This window comes from Bombus terrestris, chromosome 15, assembly GCF_910591885.1.
Source record: "Bombus terrestris chromosome 15, iyBomTerr1.2, whole genome shotgun sequence".
Lineage (NCBI taxonomy): Eukaryota > Metazoa > Arthropoda > Insecta > Hymenoptera > Apidae > Bombus > Bombus terrestris.
In genome coordinates, this window is record NC_063283.1 from 7,287,607 (window position 1) to 7,313,236 (window position 25,630).

Here is a 25,630-nt window from a genome sequence, read left to right on the forward strand (position 1 = left end):
TCATTTTTCACATTTTCAAAAATCAAGTCCGTGAACTCTCAAGGACACATGTAATCCAACAAATGCAACCTTTTTTCATCAAGATCTAATTCACTCTTCCGTTGTATCTTCATCTTCGCCTACACACTTTCGACCAGGTAGACTCGTCCTTGGCGGAAGGGTGGTATCGGCCATGCGGAAACGAGCCACGTGTCGTTAAGCAGCGCGTGCTCGTGATACATGGTTCCGCGAAACTCGGTCGCCCGGAGACCGAGGCTCGAAGGGCGTAGGTTGGCCGGATTTCGCTTGGAGGGTCCGATTGTACTCGGTGTCTCGTAATTAGTGGGGTGCGTAGCAACGCGTGCTTCACCGTCATTACGTCACAAACCTCGATACAGACATGGATCACGATTCCTTTGCGAGACACGTTGTGTGCTCGAGCTCGGTATAATGACGTCACTTCGTTCATTTTGTCCGGATCTTCTCTTCCATTCTGTTGATTCGGTCCGACGTCGAGCTCTCACACCTTCGAACTCGATTCGTTCTGCCAGACCTTATTACGTGCCGAGTCCTCACGGACTTTGCCTCGCAACTCGGAACACCAAAGTATGCATGTTTCCTTGAGATTGAAGCCGGGGATGAACCCTCGTTTTTGTCAGGAATTTCTCGTGGATCTTCTCTGCTCGTCTCTCGGATTGCATTCCCTTCGAGGTGGAATTTGAATGAAACGAATATCGCTGTTAAGTTTGTTTCGGTTTCCAGGTGATTTTGATGTTTCCAAAGAAATATATAAGGACTTGGTGATACGCAGTTCATTGCTGATAGTTTCTAATTTTGGAGAATTTGATACGAATTATTGACAGGAATGAAATGGAATTTATTTGAGGATTGCGTCAAATGCTACATATTAAACTTAAAGCGAAGGACACTTAAGATGAAATTACAAGAACTTACTCTAATCAAATGTATTTGATCCTATCTCTCATAGGAGATTTTATATAAGTAGTATATGTAATATATTATTTCAATGTGTTTTCTAGGAAGACTATTTTTTAATTTAGTAGCATTGAATATTTATTCAATCAAACAACGATTATTGCACGAACATAAGAGGTTTCATACTGTTTCACAAGTTTCTTGCCAGTAATAGTTGTTTCGGATATGTACTGTTTCTTTGAATACAGAGTATGTACATCATATCTCGTTAGAGATTATTTTATGTTTTAAAATCGGAGACTGCTTTTATTCGGCAATTAAATGCTTTAATTTTCTTATCTTATCATACGGAATCCTATGATTACATTTTTTAAATCTCACAGAAACATATGATTCCTGAATTGTCTGCTTATCTTAATGAGTATTATTATCATCTATCTAGATCCAACAATTTTGTAAAATTTGGGGAAATAGAAGTATTATGATCACATATCCCTTTTATCATCTTTTCTATGTATATAAATATAATTATAATAACATTTTAATGAATTTCTGCTACCTTGATAAAACAGTACATAAATTAGTTTATTTACTTTTCTCAATGATGCGATTATGTAACTGCTATAGATTACTTTACTGCTCGGTCTTTCATGAATTAAACAACCGAATATTACAAAACGCAAACACGTTTCCGCGGCAAAACGAAGCTATAAATACGCTTAAGCCCGGATACACGCAACCACTTTCGGATAATTCAATAATCCAGCGTATTGGCAGGATAACAGGTCCGTGCGTGTTATCGTATCGGCGCTGCAACTTGATTACGTCTCATAATAAATTGAAACCCTCATTTCTAGGAAAGAACGAGCGACGGTATCTGTAATTTTTGCCCACAAGTAAGAAATCAATACTCTGATACGGTTATAAATCCACAAGATGGCGACAGAACGCGCGTATCGTGTTTGATCTTTCGCGGTCGAAAGAGGACAGGGTGGCCGAAGAGGTAAATCGTTTCGAAGAACAAATAAAAACGCGAGATCGTCGCGCACGCCGATAGATAGCTTATCTTCGATGCCGTAAAAGATCCAGGAACGTAACGCGGCACGGATTCAATTTTACCACAAACGGTCGCGTTTCCGTGAAATTACCGTCCCGAATTCGAAAGAGTGGAACTCGATCGCGTAAGAAAAAAAAAGTTCGTTGAATTGAATTTCGAGCTGAAAATTAACCCCGTAAAACGACGAAGAAAATAAAGAAAAAATTCTTGTTCTCACCTTTTGTTCCTGTAATTTAAGATTGGTTAATTTAGGATAGGTCAGTGGGAAAATGAAACGTACTCGCGGATCTTAATAATACACAAATTTTATTTTATTCATTTTTTTTTCTTCCCGCAGAATCGAGGAAATCATTTGTTGAGAGAACAAAACCACTGCAATACGAATAGCAGTTACAAGTAAATATGTACAATAATATAAGTGGTTGCCTTTCTTTCTTTATTTTTTTTTTTTTGTGTTTTTGCTTTATCATCGGTTTCCTGTTTTCTCTGTTTTGTGGTTTATTACTCCTACTTTCGCACTGTTAATGATAATTGATAATGATAATCAATTAATTAATTAAGAATAATAATGATAATAATTATAAGAATCGTACTGAATCATCATACATCCACCCGGTAAATAGAAGTTCAATCGTAGGCATACCAATCGACCATTATCGAATCATGACAATATTGACAAATTGACAGAATGTGCCTTTTTTTAAGCTAGCTTCGCATTCCACCCGTTCATTCTCCCTCTCTCTCTCTCACTCTCTCTATCTCTCTCGCTCTCGCTCTCGCTCTCTGTCACTCTTTCTCTCTCTCCCTAATTCACCCCTATTTCTCCTCAGTACAACGTCTCCATTTATTATCTCTCTTATATCACCCGCTTTTCATTACTGTTCTTCCAATTCCCTTTCCTGCTTCGTTACACGTTAATTTCGTCCAGCTCGCGTTTCTGTACGCGCGTAATTTTTCGACATACACCCCGCAACACGCAGCAAAATCTTACGCTCTCTCTCTCCTACTCGCATTCTCTCTCACTCTACGTAAATGTTTCTCCTGATATTTCATAGTGTATCTTTCGTATGCTTTCTAACTCCCCGCCCAATCTCTTTCTCAACCGCTACTTCGTCCTTTCTTCGTCGCTTCTATCACCCTCTGTTTATTCTCATCGTTCGCGCGACGCAATCAAAAATTTCGACGTTCGCTACGATTCCGCCTCTCCACGCCCCTTCTTCGTCGGCTCTCTCATTTTTTTCTTTCGTCAGTTCCCTAAGATTAAGTCCACTAAGCATCCCCTACCATTGATTAAATGCTCGTCGCGACGAGAGAGGGCCGAACGTGGCTTTTCCCGAGGACCGTACTCTTCCACCATCGTTTACTCGCTTTTCGTCTCCCTGTAAACGTTCCACTGTTCCCCTGCTCCCTTCCCTCAACCCTTTTGTCCGTTCCTCTTGCACACGCACGCACGCGCCACATCTCCCTCTCATTCTTTCGTTCGATCCGCACCGCACCTTTCCACGAAAATTCTCGTCGATCTCTCGCGTGGGCTATATCCTCTTCCGTTCAACCTCCCGCGCACCTGTCCTTTGCCCGTGTTTCTCTCTCCCCCTGTACCCACCCCTGTACACTCCTGTTTCTCCCAGCGCTCAAGCCGTTTCGTCGGTTTAAATCCCCTTCGTGTGCTCACCCTCTCGAGGATCGTCCTTGCCTGGTCTACGCGGCTCTCGTCGCCTCCTTTCCTCCCTGTGCCCGTCGCACCCCCCCGTTTTCCTTTGCTCCCCTTGCCTGGCCAGAGAGACGTTTTTTGTTCGTGGCAGTTTTACGTGGCTCAACAACGACCGAGAAAAGGACCGCACTTTTCGTCTGAAGGAGTATCGCCACGCGGCAATTGCGCGATTGCAACGTCGGCACCGTGAAACCTACGCTTTTACCATCCACTCTCTTTCCCTCGTTTCCGGTTACCCTGTGTACTCGTATCATCGTTTCCTCGTCAGCGTCGAAGTTTCTCGTGACGAGCTCCGGCTCGAATTCAAAGTACCTGCGTTGTCGGTTCGTTCGGGTCACCAAGCGAGCAGACCAAGTGTACCGGCACGTTAGAACCGTTTCTTGCCTCGTTAGAGTATTCAGAAACGACGCTGTCGATACGGCTGGTTACTCTTTGGTGACAAAGGTCGCTCTTAGGTTACCTTGTTCGCGTGTATTGAGAGAGATCTTTGGGATCTCTGGTTGTCAAGAACTATGTTCGACTTTGGGATATACGTATATATTAAGATCTTGGAAATTTCGAGCTGAAAGGAACCGATGATTATTCTAAACGAAGGGGTTCGATCGTTCGACGTAAGGAAAAATCGACGTTACGCGAGTGCATGGACGATCCTCGAGTTACAAATCAGGTCGATGTCTGTGGTCGAGCGCAACAGGAGACGACACTCACGCTCTCTCCTTCACTCCGTTATTCTTCGTGTATTTTTTTTTTTCCTTTATTCGAAATGTCTTTTGTTGTTTTTTGTCTGTTTCATCGTAACATTTTTTTACTTTTTTGGTATCTTGTTTTCTCTGAAAAAGAAATGCCCATCTCGCACATAACGAACACGTTAACGGCGACGTGTGTTGGGTCATTAAAAAGGTTCTGGTCTCGATCCCCTTTTTTCTTTTTTTGTTCTTTTCCGTTTACCCCTCCTCTGTCATCGTTACTCTTCCTTCCGCCGACGATCTCCGTCGTATTTTCGATTTTTTCGTTTTTTATTTTTTTGTCGTTAAATAGTAATCATCTAAACAATGAAAGCGGCAAAACGTCTCGAGGAAAAAGGTGTCCCTGAGCGCGACGGAGGGAGACGACGACGACACAATACTTCTTTGGGAGGGAGAAAAAAAGACCGTTCGTCGCCCTTCGTCGTCTTCGTCCCTTTCACGCCCACGATTATTTAGTCGCACCTGCACAGGACTGCGCGACACGTCCAGCTTACAAGTATAAAGGATTAACTACAATACGCTCGATGATTCCGGTTATGATGATTTCTTTCGTCATTTCTTTTTTTCTATTCTTTCGCAGCTTGTTACTTGTTTCGTATCTTATCGTTCATTTTCGTTCTTACTCTTCTTTTTGTTTAATTTCGTTTCTGCTTCTTTCTTGTATTTTTATTCCATTAGCTTTGTTTATTTATTGGTCGCGAGTAATTATAATTATATCGTACACTGACATGAGATATCTCTGGACGGGTCGGATCTGTCTTGCGCAGGTATTCGTAAAAAGAGGGACGCTCTTCTCAAAAAGTTGCATCATTTGTGAAATCGCATCAACTAAGTTCCTATGTTCTTTAAATCCTTATTACAAGTACGGTAGTAATAATAGTAGAAGTAATAGCAGTAGTAGTAGTAGTAGTAGTAGTAGTAGTAGTAGTAGTAGTAGTAGTAGTAGTAGTAGTAGTAGTAGTAGTAGTAGTAGTAGTAGTAGTAGTAGTAGTAGTAGTGGTAGTAGTAGTAGTAGCAGTAGTAGTAGTAGTAGTAGTAGTAGTAGTAGTAGTAGTAGTAGTAGTAGTAGTAGTAGCAGTAGTAGCAGTAGTAGCAGTAGTAGCAGTAGTAGTAGTAGTAGTAGTAGTAGTAGTAGTAGTAGTAGTAGTAGTAGTAGTAGTAGTAGTAGTAGTAGTGGTAGTAGTAGCAGCAGCAGTAGTAGTAGTAGTAGTAGTAGTAGTAGTAGTAGTAGTAGTGGTAGTAGTAGTAGTAGTAGTAGTAGTAGTAGTAGTAGTAGTAGTAGTAGTAGTAGTAGTAGTGTAGTAGTAGTAGTAGTAGTAGTAGTAGTAGTAGTAGTAGTAGTAGTAGTATTAATAGTAGGTTTTTTCTTCACTTTTTTTTTATTCGTTTTTATGTTTAAGCATTTTTTTATTCTTTAGTTTTTCTGGTTCTGATAATCTAATAGACATCTAAAAATAACACCCATTTTTTTCATTATTATTTCATATTTGTATTTTTCCTCCTTATCTCATCTCTTTTTTTATTTTTATTCTTATTTATCGATCAAGTATTACTTAAAGATTCCTTAAACGTTAGATTGAGGGCCGCGCGACACGTGCAGTGAGCTCAAGCGTTTCGCGATTTAATTCGCTGATTTTCTTCTTTTTTTCGGGGGAGGAGGGGAGGCGGGGTATGTGTGTGTGTGTATGTATGTATGTGTTTATGCGAGAAAAGATCATCCAGTCACCTCGATGATTTTCGTTCGATCCTCATCTTCATCGATCCCGGATTAATCGATCGATCGTGTCAGGTGTCAGGTTTATTCGTCGATACGAAATTTCGTACGATCCGATTAAATCGTATGACACGTGTCGCTAATTATTTATAACGCACGAATCCGGCAAAAATTCGAACGAATCGCTCGAAACGACACCGAGGTGAGACCGAATAAAAGTTCGCGACACCCTTGAGCTCAGAATGAACCGCAGCTTTTGCATATCGTCATTTGAATTATACATCTTACATATATTTCTAGCGGCTGGAGTAACAAGTTTGTTTCATTATTTCTTGTCGTTCGTTTCATCAGTTCAATACTGCATCAATTCATATTGCTGCTGTTGTGATCTGTGCCCAAACCGTCATTCGCGATAAACCATTCACGCTAATTACGCTACGCTCCACCGCCCTAACTTTGTCTCTATATCTCTTTCATCGCAATCTACGTTCCTCACATACGCGCCTGAGGCAATTCTTCCTATGCGTTGGTGCATCGATCTTTCTTGTTACGACCTCCCGCCCCCTCGTTCCAACCGCCAACCCTCTCTTGAAAACTCGAAAATTTCCTCCACCATCTCTGTTCTTTCTCTCTTTGCCCTTTCTCCCTCTAGCATTGATCCTCCCCGGTTTCTCTGCTTCCCGTATTTCCCCTCTCTCGTGTTAATTTTAATATCACATTTTCTTGGGAACAGACTGGCCCGATATATCTTTGAAACAGAATCTGCTGATCGCTGGCTATTTCAATCAATTTTCTGGTTCTTCTTCGTTTTCTTATCTTCCTTCTTTTGGTGCGAGGCGTTCGACGTTGAAACGATCGAAATTAGATGGCGAACAGTTGACTGCAAGCTTCATAGATTTGTTAATTTGCAAATTCATCGTACGTAATATTTAACGCTGACTTTGGTGGAATTATTGAAAAACGAGGAATATAGCTTGGAAAATAATTATAAAGCTGAAGCTCAAGGATGATTTAGAAACACGCGAGCGCCACGTTCAGTTATCAGAAAATCAATCAAATCGATGAAACATCGTCGACACATCGTCGGTTATGCCCATTTCGCGATACTTGTCTTTCTTGGTTTTTCTCTGATTTTCATCGATTTTGACGGGTAAAAATAAATCACAATACATCGGGCGAGTACGTCCCAGTTTAATATATAGAATACATACATCTTTATCTTGCTACAAGGTACTACGAACCCAGATCAAAAAACGATAAGATCCATCGTTTTTCTTCATTTTTTTCTTTTTTGTGTTTTTTTTTTTTGTTTTCTTATTTATTTCATGTGTATGTGTGTTACTTCGTAAGAGATATTTTACGGCACGTACAACGACTGGATGGCAACGACGAAACGAAAATAAAAGTTCGCGAACGCGTGGAAAGACTGTGAGAAAAAATAAGTGGAAAAGAGTATAATTAGAGAAGGAAACAAAAAAAAAAAAAGAAAGAAAGAACTAAAATAAAAAGAGAAAAGAAAAAAAGGGCTCTAACTTTCACGAAGGAGCGTTCATCAACGATCTACACATTGAAGAGGCATTCATCGTTTAATAATCACTTAATGAAACTTCTTACTTTATGAAATTGTTAATTTATTTTTTATTTGTTCTTTATCTCACTCATCAAATTTCTCCAAATAGGTTTTTCTTTTTTGTTAGTTTTGTAGTTTTTTTAATGTAATTTATGCTCCTTCTTTCTTAATTTTCATCTTTTTTTTTTGTATTTTCCTCTTTTCCCACTTTTTATATCTTTCTTCTTGGAGTTTATCGTTCTAACCTTTTGGTTCACATCTTTTTGAAAGGACATCCTCTCTCTTTTTCTTTCTTTCATCTTTTCTTTTTCCTATCCCTTCCCCCGTTTGTATTAGTTTTCCCATCGTTTACAAAAAAAAAAAAAAAAAAAAAAAAAAAGGAAAAAGATACATCTAAACTCGTCGGTCGTGAATCGAAGGTTACCCTAATCATACTCTCTGTCGAAAATCAACGGCGTTTAGTTCTCTTCTCTCTCATTTCTCCGTCCTGTTTCTTATTGTTCGTACCTTTCTTGACAATTTCACGAACGACAGCCAACGAACAAGACATATTAAACGAGAATGAAACTGATACAAACGAAAATGAACGCAAGCAATTACCAACGAGGTAATATAAACAATTGGATATGTCTCCCTATCATCGGTCGAGCGATGCGTCGCGAACACGATCATCGATAAAGCAACGTGATCACAATAGAAATTTCGGCTTGAATTCTGCTCACGATACGATATTTAAAAGAAAAGAGAACGATAAAAAATGAGCTGCAAACTTATTCGCAACATCTGCAAAGGAAAAAATCATATTTCTTAAAATTTCAATAAACAGAGTAAATACTAATATATTAAAAGACCAAATAGCGCCGGAAGTTTGACTATTTCTCGATAAAAATTCGAAAGGAAGATGCATCGCGAAGAAGGCATTTTCGTGAAATTTTCCAATGAAGTAGAAACGATCTGGACGCGCCGATCGCCTAAACTTTCCAAGAGGACAGCCGAGGACCTTTCCAACCTGATCGTTTCTCTTCCTCACTTCTTTTTTTCCCGTCTTGCTGGTCGATCTCGAGTCCTACCGTTTTATATTTGATGTGTATACACGGCCGCGGTAAATCTTCTGCAACAACCAATATGATTGCGTTTCAGCTATAGAATAAGGTCGATTGTTGATACAACAACGACTGTACGGGAGTATCATTTATGTTTAATATTAAAAAGTCGCGGCTTGCCTTGCTGAAAATATTTCATTCGGCTTGGTCGCTTTCCTGGTAGGATTCGAGATTTCGACCATGATCTCTGCTCTTATCTTGCTCGTTTTTCTCCATTCCTTCGCATTGTACAAAGTTCGATCCCCGAAAGTACCTTTCTTTTCTTCCAGTTGACTGTCGTTCGCGTTTTAAAAACTGTTTCCGCCTCTTCCTCCGCTGACAATTCAATTCGATCGACACGAATTTTCGTCTTCGTCGTCTCTGTTTAATTTTTACATCGACTTTTCCTCCTTAAAATGTACGATCACGCTCATCGAAGTATCGTCAGATTGTTTGTTCCGCATGTAAAAAATCCGAGGGCACTCTCCGCGAGAAAACGCGCGTTCTCCAGATTCGGTTTGTTTTACCCCACCCCGAGATCCTATTCTCGCGAAAGGTTATACCGCGTAATCTCTCTTTTTTTTTTTTTAATCTTTTTATTCCTCATTTTTTTCTGCTATTTTCTTACAAACTAACCGCCGTTTAAAACCGTTTTGTGTTTTGCTTTTTTTCGTTTTTTTCTTTTTTTTCTTTATTTCTTCGTTTCTTTTTAAATCAGAGATCACTCGTTTACGTTTGGTAATCAGTCTATCTGGTCTGCATAAACCTAGCCAGAAAACTCGACTCGAACAACTGCTGCCTCGCTGTTTTCGATCCAGGGACCGCGGATCGATTTTTTGTATCAACCTGTCGCGAGTAATTCAAAAGCCTAGTATAATCCTCTAATTCCCTTCGTTTCCAATTTTGAAACCGAACGATCGACGGTCCAGTTCCGATAACTCGTACGACCATCGATGAACAATCTTTTGGATTAGAATTTCGCCGCTACGCCAATTAAGATATCCATAAAACGATCGTTGCCGAGATCCAGTGTGCCCCTCGTTAAGAAACACGAGAAACGGTGGAACACGAGCCGTTGATCGTCGTCGGTTATCCTTTCTCCACGAAGTTCCACTCGAGCCGCAAAGTGAAAACTTCGAGTTATAATTAGACGATCGATTTTTCTTCATCAAAGCGATCCCTGTCGCGTAACAGGCTTCCGCATCGATCGATCCCGTTCCCCGGACCTCTTTGGACCCTTGTACGACCTTATTTTCTTCCAAAATCTTCTCCGCTACGACGTTCATCCTAATTAGTTTTCTCTTCCATCGTTCTCTCACGCACACCAGAAACATTGTTCCCTGTTTTATACCTGACACTCGGGACCCTTCTTCGTCTCCTATTTTCGTGTCTTGTTCTTTCCCTTACCGTTTCCTCTCCACTTCTGACCCTAAAGAAACGCCGATTCCGTGGCTCTGGATGGAAACAACAACGCGTGATCGCTCAACAACAACAGGTAGTGTGCCGGTTCAAGCCTCGAACAACCAACGAGGGACTTAACAGGAATTTGTACTCTTTGAATGCGTGTGTTACAACGAAACGATGTTTAAATGTTTACTTATCACGTAATAAAGATTACACGAACCGTCTCCACCATCAAAGGTGACTCACTCCCCTTAATTATACAAGAATCGTTACGTTACGATTCACGTATACGTGGTACTTCTTTATTTTTCTCACTTTTTTTCTCTTCTTTTTTTCAGGTTATTTTAATTCTTTTTTTTTTTTTTATTAATTCTCGTGAGGATCCTCTGTGTACGTGTATGTAATGAGTGCTCACATGTGTCCGTGTATGTGTGTACGTGTGTGTATGCATATGCATGTCCTTACTTTAGAAGTGTGTACGCTTTTATTTCGATCTCGTTCCCTTTCTTTTCCTCGTGTTTTCCTCCCTCTCTGTATCTGTTCATCCCTCCCGACTCGTTATTTCGTATAGGTTATACACTCGCGTGTATCCTTCGAAAGGTGGAAGTTCTTTCGGTTTCGTTAATTAACCGTAGGATTCCCGAAGAAATTTGTCGACAGGCTTGCGATTCAGTCTCCCCTGTTTTGGAACGATAATAGTCCCATCCGTGCTTCCTAACTTCGTTTCATCCCTGATTTTGCTAATTCGATGTACAATCTTCCATAGCAGCTGCTGCTACCTCCACCTTTCTTCCCTTTTTCGCCCTTTTTAACGTTTCTAGACATCCTACCCATTCCTCTCTTCAAACACTTCTACATCTCCATTTTATTTTTTTATATTTTTTTTTTTTCAAGTATTTTGTTTCTTATTTGGTACGCGCGATCACGCAGACTGTACAACGCGACGGAAATGAAGGCTCTTCTTCCGCAGAGGAGTACACCAAAGGCGCTCCTAGTTTAATAACGATCGTCAAAAGGCAGACGATCGAGGATCGTCGTGGAACCGACACGTGAAAACGTTGCTTCCCGCTGTTCGCGCTGCCTATCGTTCGTGTGCTTCCCTCGCGAACGTTCCTTGTTCCTTTTCTTTCTCCGCTTCTTTCATCCCTTTCTTTCCATTGTTTCCAAAGGGTAGGCGTACACTCGAATGGAGTTGCTTTTATGAAGAGTAGAGTCGACGACGCGTGTTCCACGACGCCATCGTCGAAGTGCGAACAAAGAAGCGTGGCGCCTCTCCTCCCGTCGGAAGCGAAAACAACAAACTCGCAAAATCAAATCGCCCACCCTGGACGAGCCTTCCGCGATCGGAAGCGGACAGCGGCGGCGATAAAAATCATACATCTCGGAAAAGATAGAGCGGCGAATATTCTCTGTCCTACCCGGTCAGTTTCAAATGCATCGTGCGTGTTTGCAGTGACTTGGACGCGTCCTCGAGACCCATCACGAAGGAATTGCTCAATTTTACACATTGAATTATACGAAAAGAGACCCGAGACGAGGGTCGATCGACGAAGCTTCTAACAGATGGTGGTGGAAGCGCTGTTTCGCGCCAGCGCGCGCATATTGTTAGAATTTCCACGAGTTTCGTCTAATCCCGATCGATCAGTGGCAGCGACCGGTGACTCGTCGATCTCTCGCGTCTGATCGATCGTCGTTCTCCGATCGACATCAACCGATTCTTTTAAAAACGCCGTTTCCTCCGTGATGGTTCCGTGTCGAGAAAGAAACGCTCGAAATTCGCTTCTTACTTTCTCCACCGTGCTCTCCGCTCGATAAATTTAGTCTCCCTTAAAAATATGTACAATACTCGATCCACAATTTACACGTGACGTTCGATTGCTTTATGTTCGTTTCTCGCGTTTCTTTCTCTCATTTCATTATTTATCGCGAGGCACGCGAATTACATACGTCTCCTTACATACGTGGTTACATCCGTCATTGATCTCTTCTTCAGCGATAATCAGTTTCTAACTGAACTTAAGTTCTATCGTAATTCGCCAAAGTTCGACGCGTCCCTGTTCCTTCTGCCCCTATTCTTCGATCTTCTACATTCGTGTCTAGCGATTCTTCAACTTGTTGTTCGAAGTCGTTTTTCTCACCCCCTCTTTCTTCTTCCACGCTTCGTTCTTCTCTCGCAGAGACCACCCGCGTCAGCTAGAAGTCTGTACGTATGTACACGCGCGTACACACCGCTGATGTCGCCTCTTGAACGCCCGTTGCTTGGGCGTCGCGGTGCGCGTCTCGCGACCCTACGAGAGTGCACCAAAGGGGTTGGTGCGTAAGTGCGTGTACGCGAGTTGATATTTCGCACGCCGTCGATCTTCGCACGCTTGGATGGCTTCTTCCTTCGTTCTTCTCTCTTCTTCCATTTCTTCCAGTTTTTTCGCCGCTACCACCCCGACTCTCCCCCTCTCCTCCCCTGTCGTGTTCACGTGCGTTTCTCTTCTTTCCCTCGTGTTTTTCTCTCCCTCGCCCTCTTTTCCATCGCTTCCTCCTCTTCCTCTGCTCTCCTCTGCTCTTTTGCGCCCTCAAATGCTCTCCCTCCACGTTCTTCCGCCGCCACCGCGCCACCTCTTTGTCTGCAAATAGCCCAGAGGTACGGACGTGAGAATTTTGTTTATCGAGGATCTCCGAGCTGCTTTTTCACCACCCTCTTTTTCTACGCGTTCCGCTCCCTCTCAAACCTCGCGATGTTAGTTCTGGTGGCGGGTTACGATTGTAAAAAAAAAAAGCGAGAGATTTACATTCTGACAGGTTTTCGGTAAATATTTCGCGAGAAACCGAGAACAACCGTTCTTTTTTCGTTCGCGGTGAAATTCAATTCACGCTTGACGGGTCCGTGATAACATGAGTGAAGATACATCACATGTAACATAAGAGGGATTTATTCTGTGTAACTATAGCGACAGGCAGCGTTCGCGGAACAATTTACAGTTTATTATATTCACGAACTTGTCTTTTAAACTGCGCGATATTTTGGTTAAAGACGATTCTCGTTTCTACCACCAAATATTAACAAATGAATAATACAATTCAGTTCACGAATATTCAAAGATTTCTTGCAGCTAACAACATTTTCCATAATTAGATTGTGTTTCTAGAAGAGAAGACAGAGATTTTATCTTTTCATTTTCAACCCTTTGCATTCTCGAAAGCCACGGTAGCGATAACGCTTCCTCATAGAACTTATTATTCTGAAATTTGTTGCACGTTGGAAACACGAAGTGGAAAAATGTTCTTACGAAGTTATATTTTTAAATCAACTTTTCTGTGAACTGTTCTGAACTGTATGATTCAGAGTGGAGAAATTTCGTGAAAAAATGTTGTAAGCTAGCAAAGAAATTTTCTAAATGCAAAGGGCTGAATATAAATGTTAAAGTAATATTTGAAAGAATACGGTATGAAGTAACTTCAATTCGCGGAATGAAAAACTCTTCAAAGAACGAAATGAAAATTGCAGATTAAAACAGCTGTCAGCATTACCCCTTTCTGTTTCGCTATTTTTAATCGTTGTTTTCAGTACTGGTCCATTTAACGGAAATATTATTCTCTTCCCTGAATCTTAAAGTGTTTCAGAACAACACCGGCAGGAAAATTAAATTCGCAACATCGCTTAAAGCCACGAGTTTCCGCCAGTAATAAACTCGATTTCTTTTCCAAACATTTCCTTTTCCCGGCATTGTATCCCGAAAAAAAAAACGAAATATTCGTTCTGTGGGAAATGATTCAAGGAGCAGCATGATATTTTTTTATTACACCGTGATGTATCTTTACTTTATTTTATCTTTACATTGCTCGACACGACGCGTGTTGCCTCGGATATTACACATTTTTTCTCCCCCTTTTTTCACTCTTTTTTTACCCGCTAGTTTATCGTAAGATATGGCCACGATAATTACGAATACGCTATGGGAAAATGGCGTTAGGCAAGCATGCAAACTATGTACTTTTTCTTTTTGGAGCAGTTAATTTTCCGCCTGCGTTTGATTATCTCGCTTTCATTTTATCGTATGTATGCTACAATTTTTTCTCTCCTGTATTTTATGTAGGAAACATTCTTTTTCTTTTCTTATTTCAACCGTTGCACGATTGCTATTCAATAATGAATAATTATTAGCACGAATATACAGCGTGTTCCATTCCATTTAATATTAGTTTGTTTCCTTTTTTCTACGACTGCTAAAAGGACACAGTAGCTTTGGCAAAATTAACATAGACTCTTATTGAGATTAAATTTTGTTTCAGAGCTGGTTGTTACAGTGTTAACCGTATAAATTATACAATAAATTATCTTATCTTTAGGTCTGTTATTTTCGTTTACGTACCTATACAGAATATGTTTATGAAATATAGACAAAGCACTCGTCATCTCTCTAATCAGAAACTTGTTAACAGCAATTACACTCGTTACAGATTATAGTTAAATCGTCCAAAATATCCGACTGATCTTTCAAATATTGCACAGACCACGCTGCATATTATTCCGTAGAACGATTAATCAAGATATTGAATTTCAATCAAAAAATTCCCGAAGGAAAATACAAAACGGAACATCTTCATCGACAATTCCATTAATCGAATCTTACGTAAAAACTTGGTGCGGTGTAATTCGCACGGAAGCGTTTCGAGGTCGTGAAAGGCGCATTGTTCAAGTATATACCAGGCTCACGGTTATTATCCGAAGGTTTGCAGCAACAGAAAGAAAAAATGAAGCTTAAAAATGGAGTTCTTGTGCACCGACCATTCGCGTTTACGATATCCACGTTGTATACGCGTTTGCAAAATGGCTCCTATTCAGAAGGTGCTGTTAAGGATGCTCTTTCAACTCGAGCTTTTAACGCTATTAAATTTAGAACGTGACTTTGATATCGTTGGCCCGCGAGAGGAAAAGAGAGCAACAAAGAGAAGGCAAGAGAGAGAGAGAGGGAGAGAGAGAGAAGACGGAAAAAAAGAAGAACGGTTTGGCTACCGGTTCGTTGTTGCCAGCCGCATTCTGAATATAATTGGCGCTAAAAAACACGAGTTGAAAGGGTATTTACGCGCTCGACAGGGTGTTCTGAATGCGGACCAATACTTGTGAACACTTCCTGCGAATGCGATATTCAGAAAATCTGATTCGCGGCGATTTGGGTCAGCAAGGTCGGTAATGAGTCGAACATTAAAAATTATAGTCGTTTTTTAGCGCAGGCGAAAGATTAACGTGCTTGGTAATTTAGTATCTTTTTTCTTATGTTGTTCTTCTCCGTATAAAATTTTCTTACTGAATGCTTTTTTTCATTATTCGGTACTGTTGTCGAATCTTTATAATTAAATAGACAAATTATTAATCGAAGAAAGGTAATTTGGTGCGTGTAAAAGGAGCTAAGGGAGAGTAAAAATTAGTTGCACGTTGAAATAAAATTAGTCCTTCTACAATAGAACAACTATTTTATTTCTTCAATCGATATTAGAATTAGATATTCGAAGACAGAATATAAATCGTAAAGGGTCATTGGCTGAAAAACTTCCGTTTGCTACGATGCTTAAGGTGTTAATTAAATAATTTTGAATTTATAAAAGATATATTTACCTAAAGATTGTCCATCATTTCGGAAAGTGTCAGCCTGGAGGTGGACATTGCAACGCCACTATCGCTGCTGCTCTGCACACTGCTGTGATCATCGGTGTCCGATTGATTGCTCGTATAGCCGATCACGTCTACTTCATCTGCAATAATAAAGCGAAGGAAACACATAAATAACATTCCAAGAAAGATTCTTCGTTTCTTAAATGCCAGATAGTAAGATTATCTTCGAGTTGGATGTTGTTTGAAGCGGAGTTTGAAGCGTACAAGATTTATTCTTTACTTCCAACTTTCGACTTCGAATTTTCGTGCAAGAAATCATTCTTGAAACATAGCTGATGCTCCTATCTTATTGTTCTATACTTATAGCCAATGAATTCCTACGAATATACAACGGCCACGAAAGATGCATTTATAATAACATATACATATTAATCAATTAGGTTCAAGTATATGAAACTTCGTATCATTACAAAAAGTCATTAAAAAAAGTCCAGTGCTATGAAGCTGACGTGTACAGAAGCTGATAAAAAAATGCTTCATTGCATTGCATTGGAATAAACGAGGTTCTATTGTACCAGCAATTGCTGATGCAAATTTTCAGGTTACAAACGGAGTAAACTAACGAATGCGGAAAGAGCGTCGTGGATCGAACAGCTCGCGTCATACGCGGTGATACAGAGGCAGACCGTCGAGCTCGTTAGATAATTTAAAAAACGCAGGTGCACAGGACGCTTCGTAGTAAATTGTAGACGCGATCGGACAGCTGTGGCTCGTAAATATAAAGCGCGTGGCAACAATCCCCGGCGATCCGGGGGTGTCCGCGTGGATTCTGTCGCAATCGATAGAAACGCGGCGCGGCGTACACCCGCGGCAACCCGTTTTCGAAAAACGTTGCCGGTACACGTGCTGTGCCCGTCACAGGCTCTTCCTGCACGTGTACGCTGTCCAATAATCCCGTTCCCGAAATATCAGCCAATTTTCGTATTTTACCATTTCGCGAAAGCGCGCTCTCATCGAATATGCACGCGCGTCCACCCCTCCCTGAATCCACGCCACCCTTGCGAATTTCCGTTGATTCTGTGTAATCCTCACACCCTCACGCTTGGCACACGTTCGCCACCACACCGGTCGATTTAATCGCGCAAAAGTACAATAACGAGGATTGCTCGACAATGTTCTTCGATTCGAAGGTTCGAGTCGAACCACGCGCATTTAGCGCGCTTGTTCAATTAAAGTGGTACCACGGTTAGGTTCTAGAATGTTAAGAGATGTCTGAGATGCAGGGAGATGGTTTCGAGGGCGTATCGTGGCGATATAGGAACTAGAATGCAAAGTTTCAGATCAGATCTTGCAAATTTGCTGTTTGAAAGAATGTCGACGTTTCGTTCCGATACTTCGGCGATTTTAATGTATTGATCGTTTGAGATAGTATAAAACTAGAAATTGTTATTCCTCCTTGTCTGCCTTCTCAGTATTCTACATCAAAAAATTATTTTCAAGCGGGAAAGAGAAATACGATTATCTAATGTAGAGATTAAGCGTAGAGTTTGTTCTAATGTCACCTCAGGCCATTTCACGATCACGTAAGGTTAACGAGGTCGTATCTTTGACACCGAAGTTCGTTCGGAGGCTAAGGATGATTACTAAGTTTGTATTATAAGTATATCCAAAGTTACATTAAGATGAAGGGGATTGTCCAGGTCGTGTCAGTGACATTTAACCTTATTCAAAGATGAAAGAAGATTACCAAGCTCGTAAATATGATACTCAAAATTCATTCTAACGTTAAGGATAGTTTGCAAGATCGCACCATTGGCACATCAAATTATTGGAAGTTCAGAGATCGCGTCATTGACACTGAAGGTCGCCCGAGGGCCGGAGAAAGGTCGTAAAAATCATCATAAATCATTTCGCTTGCAGAAATTGTTCACGGGTATATATCTATAACGAGGCAGAAATTGACATCACAAAATCATCGATTACAAATTAGCTCGATAGTCGCCGTTTTTCTCGCCCGGAAAAGCTCTCAAGAGCGACGGTTCGCGAAACTTCCCGACCAAAGATGATAAATCTATTCCTGGGCCACCTTGTGGCGTTATCCGAAAATACCTTGGGCAATAACCATAAAGCATCTCGCGCGCAACTTATTCTCCCTATTGAAGGGAATAAGGGACTGCCGGATAACGGGCGTCCACCGGTATGAGGGCGTCTTTTGTGCCGAAAAAATCCGGCCACCCTTTATTGCGCGTCTCCTTGACCTGTAGCAACAACTTTCGTCGGTCGTTGTACCTCGGTGCATGGAATTTTATGAATCGTAACCCACGACCAGCAAGTGGGAGTCGCATCAAAGTCTCGTTAAACTAGTTTGACGCGGATCGACCGACCCTCGACCTTTCTCTCGAGCTGGTTCCAGCCGAGTATCGAAGCCGTTCGCCGAATTCTACCACGGCCAGCGTGTAGTCAGCGAAACTTGTTCATCGTTCGTATATCGTACGCGAGATTGGACGAGCGCGCCGTGCACAAATATCGCCGTCGAGAGTATTAGATGTTGGTGCTCCTCGACAATGTACGACGCGATTATTCTTTCAAGATTATATTTTTCTTTAGATGAGGAATTTTTCGTTTTTATTAATTATCGGCGATGGAAATGCAAAATTCTTCTGATGTTTTCGTGAAGGAGATATAACGCATTATAATTCAGCCTCCTGCATGATATATGACATGATCAACACCTTTATTAAGGATTGAATTTTTTTAGATTATGGGAAATCATTTTTCAAGATTGTATTTTTCTTTAGATGAGGAATTTTTCGTTTTTATTAATTATCGCCGATGGAAATGCAAAATTCTTCTGATGTTTTCGTGAAGGAGATATAACGCATTATAATTCAGCCTCCTACATGATATATGACATGATCAACACCTTTATTTAGGATTGAATTTTTTTAGATTTTGGAAAATCATTTCTCTTTTTATTAGTTATCAATTTTAGAAACATATGTTCTATGGGTTTCTGTAAAGAGGATATAACGCGATAAAATTGAAGATTTCTTGCGGACGATATATATGTATGAAATGATCAACTCCTTCAGCACTGAAATTTCTTGGGTTAGTAGAAATTATATCTCGTTTTACTATTTATCGTTATAAATTATAGAAACATATCTTCTTTGGATTTCTTTGTAGAGAAGATATAGTACGTTAAAATTCGAGATCAGATCGACAGAAAACACATGGATACATTTATGGTTCGGTTAGTTAATTCATCCTAGCAATAATGGTAAACGATCTAAGGATAGTATACGTTCTAACCGTAATTGTGAGATTGTTATTTTCAACGATTTTTTAATTCGTTCAAACGTGTTTCCTTAACGCTAACTCTTATGTGTGGATGAATTAAAGTAGCGCAAGGCCTTTGTTAGCCTGTTGTTGTTAACCTTTCTATTGTGTTTATAAAAACCTTGCGTTAATTATGTATCTTACTGAAGGATCTGGAAAAATGTTCATTAAAATACACTACGATACGTGTAAAAATAAATCCACCTAAGAAATCTGATTTCAGTTTAATTTCAAATAAAAAATTGGTTGGGTCATGCAAACCTAAATGCATATGATAAGAAGCTTAAAACATAATTATATATATAGATGCAAAACATTTATATAGCCGGATAAGTTCACATAACAGTTTTTATAGAATAGTTAATGCAAATTTATTTAAGGAGAAGTTCACGTTAAGCGGATTCAATAGTCTGGAATTCAGTTAATCGGCCAATAAGTGAAGGTCTACTGTTCACTGATTCTCCACTCCACAGTACCCACAATTTCTCATTCGAATAATTGAAGTTCACGTTCAGATAAGTGGATTCAATAGGGACAAGTTCAGTTAATCAAGCACCAACCCCTCGTTCCAAATAAATTGACTTTAATTCCCGTCCTAAAAAAGTTGATTTTTTCACAAAAATTTACGTGCGGTTTGTTCCAATGCTTCTCTTTATCGTAGGAGACAAAATTCGTGTAAACGATGAATATCAGTGAACAGAACGTTTATATCAAAGCATGAATAAAGAGAGACGATGGATGAAATACAGAGTAGTTAGATTAGGAAGCACGGTATACTACGTACAAGTTTGGCTGCGCGTCACGAGGATTGTGCATGAGAGATCTATAAGAATTTGATCGAATTGAGAAGCGAAACAATTCTATTTAAATCGTTCAGAGATCATCGAGAGTCATTCTATTATTTTATTATATATTGTCAAATAAAAATTAGTCTACAGCCCTGCACTCCTATGATATCACCGGAAACGACATCTTCAGCAAATATTCACGCTTCTTAACGGCGTGAACTCTATTGCCACGAAGAAAAACGTAACCCCCTTGCAGTCCTAGTCAACAACCTAATTACCAGTGCTCATTTTCTGCAGCAGCGGAACGCTTTACAGCTCGAGCCGCGTAAACCGGTACTCTTTACGACGTCACATCGGGATATTTCATAAGACGTGTACTCTCTCCTCGCGCGAATTACCTGTACAGCATAATTAACGGCATTTCCAGCGCGCGAGCTTCACAATATGAAGATTAAGTTCGCGCATAATTACGTATTAATATTATAGAAACACACACCGTGTGTGTCGCATCACGAAGGCTCCGGCGAACTCGAAGACGCAGTTGGGGAACGTGATGGAAGTCGAGAGGGTCTCGGTAATTGCGCCCACGGCGATTCCCGATCTCGTTGCGAGCGCGCGCGCTCGCATGAAAATAGTCGATATTGAACTTGGCGAACTTAGTGTCACGATGAAAACGGCCCTTAAGGCGATATACGTCACCGTTCAACGTCGTCGAGCGTTCTTTCTCGACGTCCGTAAAATATAACCGCCACCGACACCCACGCGTCGTCGCCGTGTCTACAACGTATGTACACTGTACGTATCGCGTATGTACGAGTGTCTGGTATAGCGTGTACGGGAATGGAAGGAGGAAGATGGAAGAGAGTCGAGCCGGAGAGAAAATAAAAGGCGATTGAAAGGGGCAAGAATGGCGGAGTACAGGCGTACCGAAGAGAAAGATCCGGTGCAAGCGTGAACACGGATGCATATGTGTATATACCGTGACTCGCGAGTTTTTCAACGCGTAGATTTTCTTTTTCGATATGTTGCTCCTGCTATATGAAATAGTTTGGAATTTTATTAGAATATACCGTACCGACGTTCTCTACGAGTCGAAACAAATATCTTACAGTTGCCAACAGGGATGTGCAATCGGGAAACAGACAGAAAGAAGAATCTACACGGTGAGAGTAAAAAAGCGTAGAGATACGAACGTACACAGGAGAGGAATTAAAACAGAGGAAAAATGTAGAGGAGCAGGTGGAAAAGAATTAAAAGAGGAAGACGGGTAGATCGGAACCGGATAGAACGGAAAAATTAGAGAGGAGATATCGAACGAGGTACCGGGATACCGGGAGAAACGCATTGTGCGCGCATACAAGGGAGGAACGCGATAGAACGTGACAGGGAAAGGCTGGCAAAAAGAAAAGAGCGACGGAAAAATACAAGGGAGAAGAAACAACAGGGTGAAACGGAACTGAAAAGGAAGAAGAGAGAGAGAGAGAGAGAGAAAGGAAGAGAGAGATGGACAGAGAGTGGAGCAGAAAAACGTTCACGGTGGCTGCGCCTATGCGCGACCTCGCGTATACGTATACATACGTATACATCCATTGTCGCATCCGGCCACATCGTCCCGGCCATGGCTCGTATAAATTATCAGAAAGATTTTATCACCCAGTGCAGGCTTTACGGGCACGCCAGTCGGTGCTGCGAGCGAAATAAGAGTATATTTTCGCTGACTGCTTCGCCTCCTTAGCGTAACGTATAGGCGCGAGCACAATGCCTGCTGCTACCAATAAGAAGTGTTTTGTCGACGAAACAAGCTGCTGGCGTGCCCCCACGTTCTTATACATGTGGCTTTCCACTCGTGTTCTCTTTCTCTCTCTCTTTCTCTTTCTCTCTCGTCGTCTTTCTCTTGGTTTCGTCCGGGTCGTTAGGTCCCGCGGGAGAGAGGCATCCTCGCACCGACCACCAATCATCTTACTCGCGAAGTAGTTTGTCAGTTTCCTAAGGGCAACCGGGAAAATTTGTCGTTGCTGTGGGATGTACAAGGACCACGACCAACGAACGACTTGGTCAGACATATTGCTGCGCGAAGGGGGAATGAAAAGGTTACACCAACTTATTAACGTTGCCAGAATCGTTAAAATAAGCAATTTATTTTCCATAAAAGTTGTATAGATTTACTACGGTGGATTTTTCGGAAGTCGAATTCCGTTATGGAAAATACGCAACATACGAAAATTTCTTTGACCCAAGTTTCGAAGCTTCAGTACCGTTCATCCCGTGTACGGTCGATCGTTTCATGCTTCAGTAGTATTAACCTTTCACGCGCGTATCAACCATTAACGATTTTATTATAGAAACGGAATAGGTATAGAAGGTACGTCGTTCGAATAATTACGAGCGAATCTCAAACACGGTAAAGTACAAGTCGAAGGAATAAAAAAAGAATAAAAAAAATTTTTCCGCTTTGAATATATTCATCCCTCGAAGAGATTAAAACTTAAGACTCTAGTTGCTATGATTCACCTTACTCAATGTGTACCGGGGCTAGACAAAAAAGTAACAAATTTCTCTAGATACCGGCGATTTACCACAAGTCGAGCCATTTCACGCGACTGTACCGAGACGTGGAACACCGGTTTTTAGTCCCGACCGCGTTTCTACTTATAAATTGCTGATTTACACGACCGCGATAATGCCATTACTGCTGTGGCTTTCCTCGCCGAGCTTTTTGCCAGCGGTCGCTGCAATCCGCAGCTTGGCTAAAAGGCGCTTCGTTCGCGGAAACCTCCCTCCCTTTTTGCGTCATCGCCGCGACGCGACGACCTAAACGATACGTTCTCGAAAACAGTAAGAAACACCAGTCTCACGAACAAATTAATAAATGTCCTTCGCTGATACATTCGTGGAAAATGAATCGGGCGGATATTTTAATTGAGTCGTTGATTTAATCGAGCGGATCTCGAATATCTTTGCGGTTAGGGGGCGAAAAGGGAAAACTTCTGAGAATGCAAGAAATTATCGTCATATATTTCGTCGCTCTAACAACTCCTATGCTATTCATTATACTCAACACCCACGCATCTTCCGTGTACCACTGCCCAACAGCAATTCCCTAAACATTTTCTGGCTTTCCAAATCGTCATCAGTGTTCCAAATCAATTCTCTGTATTTTTAACGTAGCAGCGCGAAAGACGCTGCGACGACAAAAATAATTGTAAACAACCAGAGGCACTCCTCAACGGTGTGACGCAATGGTGAACGTTTGTTTGGCCACGTCGTAGTTGCGACTAAATGGAAGCTGGCAACGCGGAGAGCGTGGATGATAATGGGAAAAAAGCGAGAGTGTTCTTCTCTCTTCCCGAGTCATCTTCCTCGCTCTCCGGGGAAGAAAGTGTGTCGGTGACCGAAAATAATCCCTGCCGGTGGTTCGTTAAAAATATTTTCAAGCGGTGAACTCGACACGACGCACGGTGCGGCATTCGAATGAGGATTCGGGACGAAAATCAAAATTCGTTGGTCATGCTAGCACGTTCGCAGGCCACGTTCTCACGTTCCACAGTGCGGCGTTTGAACGAGGACTCAGGACAAAAATAACAAAAATGCATATAATGTGCAGATTTCCTGAAACTCGATGTCAAGGGATTCAAGTCGAGTAAAAGTCCGTTTAACGAACCTTTGTTAGTATTTTCTCTACTCCCTGGCTCAGCTGAAGCATCTTGAACGTTTATTTCTTTGTCTAACCACACACGGCGACGTTTAAGTGAATAACGCCGATACCGGGAACGATCTTTCTATTTCTTCGTAAGTGTCATGCAGAGATCATTTATCCTCCCTTCCGTTCCGTTAGATATCGCGCTGACGTTGAATAAAGAACAGAGTTTTTATGTATCCTTTAAGATTCTTTTGGAATAAATGTAGTTAGCAATCGGCTCCTCGATCGAGTCGCGATTACGAGTGGAACTTATTAAAAGAATAAATAACATGCAGCAGTTTTCAGCAGCAAAATATCATGTGGCAATGCAATACAATACCTTTTTAATACGAATTTCCAAATTAGGGATTAGAAATATACGTATTTTTTCCTAAATTCTCCATACTTAAGGCGTAACAAATGCTATTTAACCGGAATTAACAAACGAGGGCGTATAAGGAACGAGTGAGTTAATTGTCAAGTGATTAAATTTTGATGCGCAAAAGACTTTTGTCAATCTTACCGAAAGATCAAAATCGAGCAACGATTATTTCGATCTTTGTCCACTGCCGCATTGTGCAACGTCAGTGCGCGCGATCTCCAAAGGAAACACCGTTATGTAAACGCTGGTGTCGGTGCAATGAGAAGCATTTTTCTTACGGACGCGCGTCAATGACCGTAGTAGCTAGTGCTGGAATACGCCTTGGCGGATAGAGAACGTTCGTTCTCTTTTTTTCTCGTGATAAACGAACCGCGCTTTTAACCTTCGGACAACCTCGGCGAGACAAACCGCGTGCACCACTTTCGCTGATGGATGGAACGCAAGTGAAAGATTGATTCTCGTTTAATGACTGCCATGGACCTTTTTGCTCGTGGCCCTATCGTGCGGTATATTAATGCCGTTTGCGTTTGCATAGCTTACTTGCATGCGTGGTTCATCTTCTTAGCCTGGTTTTCAGTGTAATTTGATTATTAGTCAGCGGATTTTCACGTATTTCTAGGAAATTTGATAGCGAAAAATTGCACAGAACGCGCGCAATATTACAAAATATAGAAAATATACAAATTAGTATTTTCTGTGATATTTATCAGGTAAAACGATCTTTATCGAGATCCTACTTTTTTAATCTGAAATATAGGAATTTGCATAAAGGTCTACGGTCTACTGATTATTCCATTTTGGTTATCGATTATTCAACGTCCAATATCGGTATTCGGTTTGGTTATTCAATTATTTGTTACATCATACGTGAGCGCAAGAAGAGTGCAGACCTTGTGGCTCATCAACTAAGCCGGAACTTCGAACGCTGGTAAAATTCGTCGTTTCGTTGAAATTATGAAATAACGGAGTTTTCGATTCTCTAATTTCTATCCTATTTCACTGTTTCGACAGACACGCGAGAACAATTACATATCTTGTACGAGTATGTGTACGCATTTCGGTCTGCAGACGTTTCATTCGCTAGAATTACGGTCCATCAGAACGTCGTTCTTGACCATAGCATAATTCATAGGATTTATCGAAACGACGTGTGTCAAAATTTTTCTCCAACGTCTCTCGACCATTTCGCCATATAACGCCAGCGACCGCGATTGAAAACGTAGAAAATGAGTAATAGAAGTTACGAAAGAGGTTGATGGCGGGGAATTTCTCAATCCGCGATATATAGATTTCAAGGAAATTTTTACACCAGGTTGCCCCCGCGTAACTTTTCAGACTCGGTTCAGAACGCTGCGTCGTATCTGATTTTCCCCGAGGCGCGTTTAAATCAACGCAAACGATCGGAAAAAGCACTTCCCACGGTTTATAGAAGAGATAACACACATAGCCTGGCAGTCCAAACACGTATTAACTCTTCCCATTTTGACTAATTTATAGCTTGGGAGATCGCCAGCTACGGTTATATACGGATACGTTTATATCTGACATTTATTTCGCGGATATTTCTCCCTTCTCCCCACGGTTCGCCAGAAGGTATCGAGAGAAATGTCATCCGTACAAACGAACGAACAAACGAAA

At 41.2% G+C, this 25,630-nt stretch overlaps 1 protein-coding gene and 2 long non-coding RNA genes across 12 annotated transcripts in view; 1 reads left to right on the plus strand and 2 right to left on the minus strand.

The window, feature by feature from the left end:
- The window catches only part of LOC110119953, a 180,116-nt gene that overhangs the window by 1,659 nt on the left and 152,827 nt on the right, over nucleotides 1-25,630 (plus strand). The gene's annotated exons all lie outside the window — the stretch shown is intronic.
- Nucleotides 448-5,421, minus strand: LOC125386374. The gene is made up of 2 exons (XR_007226445.1): nucleotides 934-5,421; nucleotides 448-807 (listed from the first exon to the last, which is right to left on the minus strand). It is a non-coding gene; the product is annotated as an uncharacterized LOC125386374 (long non-coding RNA).
- Nucleotides 7,315-25,630, minus strand: part of LOC100644824 (max dimerization protein 1) — a 228,020-nt gene continuing 209,704 nt past the window's right edge. For 9 of the 10 annotated variants that reach the window (XM_012317194.3, XM_012317198.3, XM_012317196.3 and 6 more), the window contains 2 exons: nucleotides 15,808-15,944; nucleotides 7,315-12,817 (listed from right to left, as the gene is read on the minus strand). In XM_012317194.3, the coding sequence (XP_012172584.1) occupies nucleotides 15,808-15,944 (137 nt within the window). In that variant the 3' untranslated portion in view covers nucleotides 7,315-12,817. Of the gene's footprint in view, nucleotides 12,818-15,807; nucleotides 15,945-25,630 lie in introns of those variants that run through there. The other variant, XM_048412364.1, reaches the window with a different exon arrangement.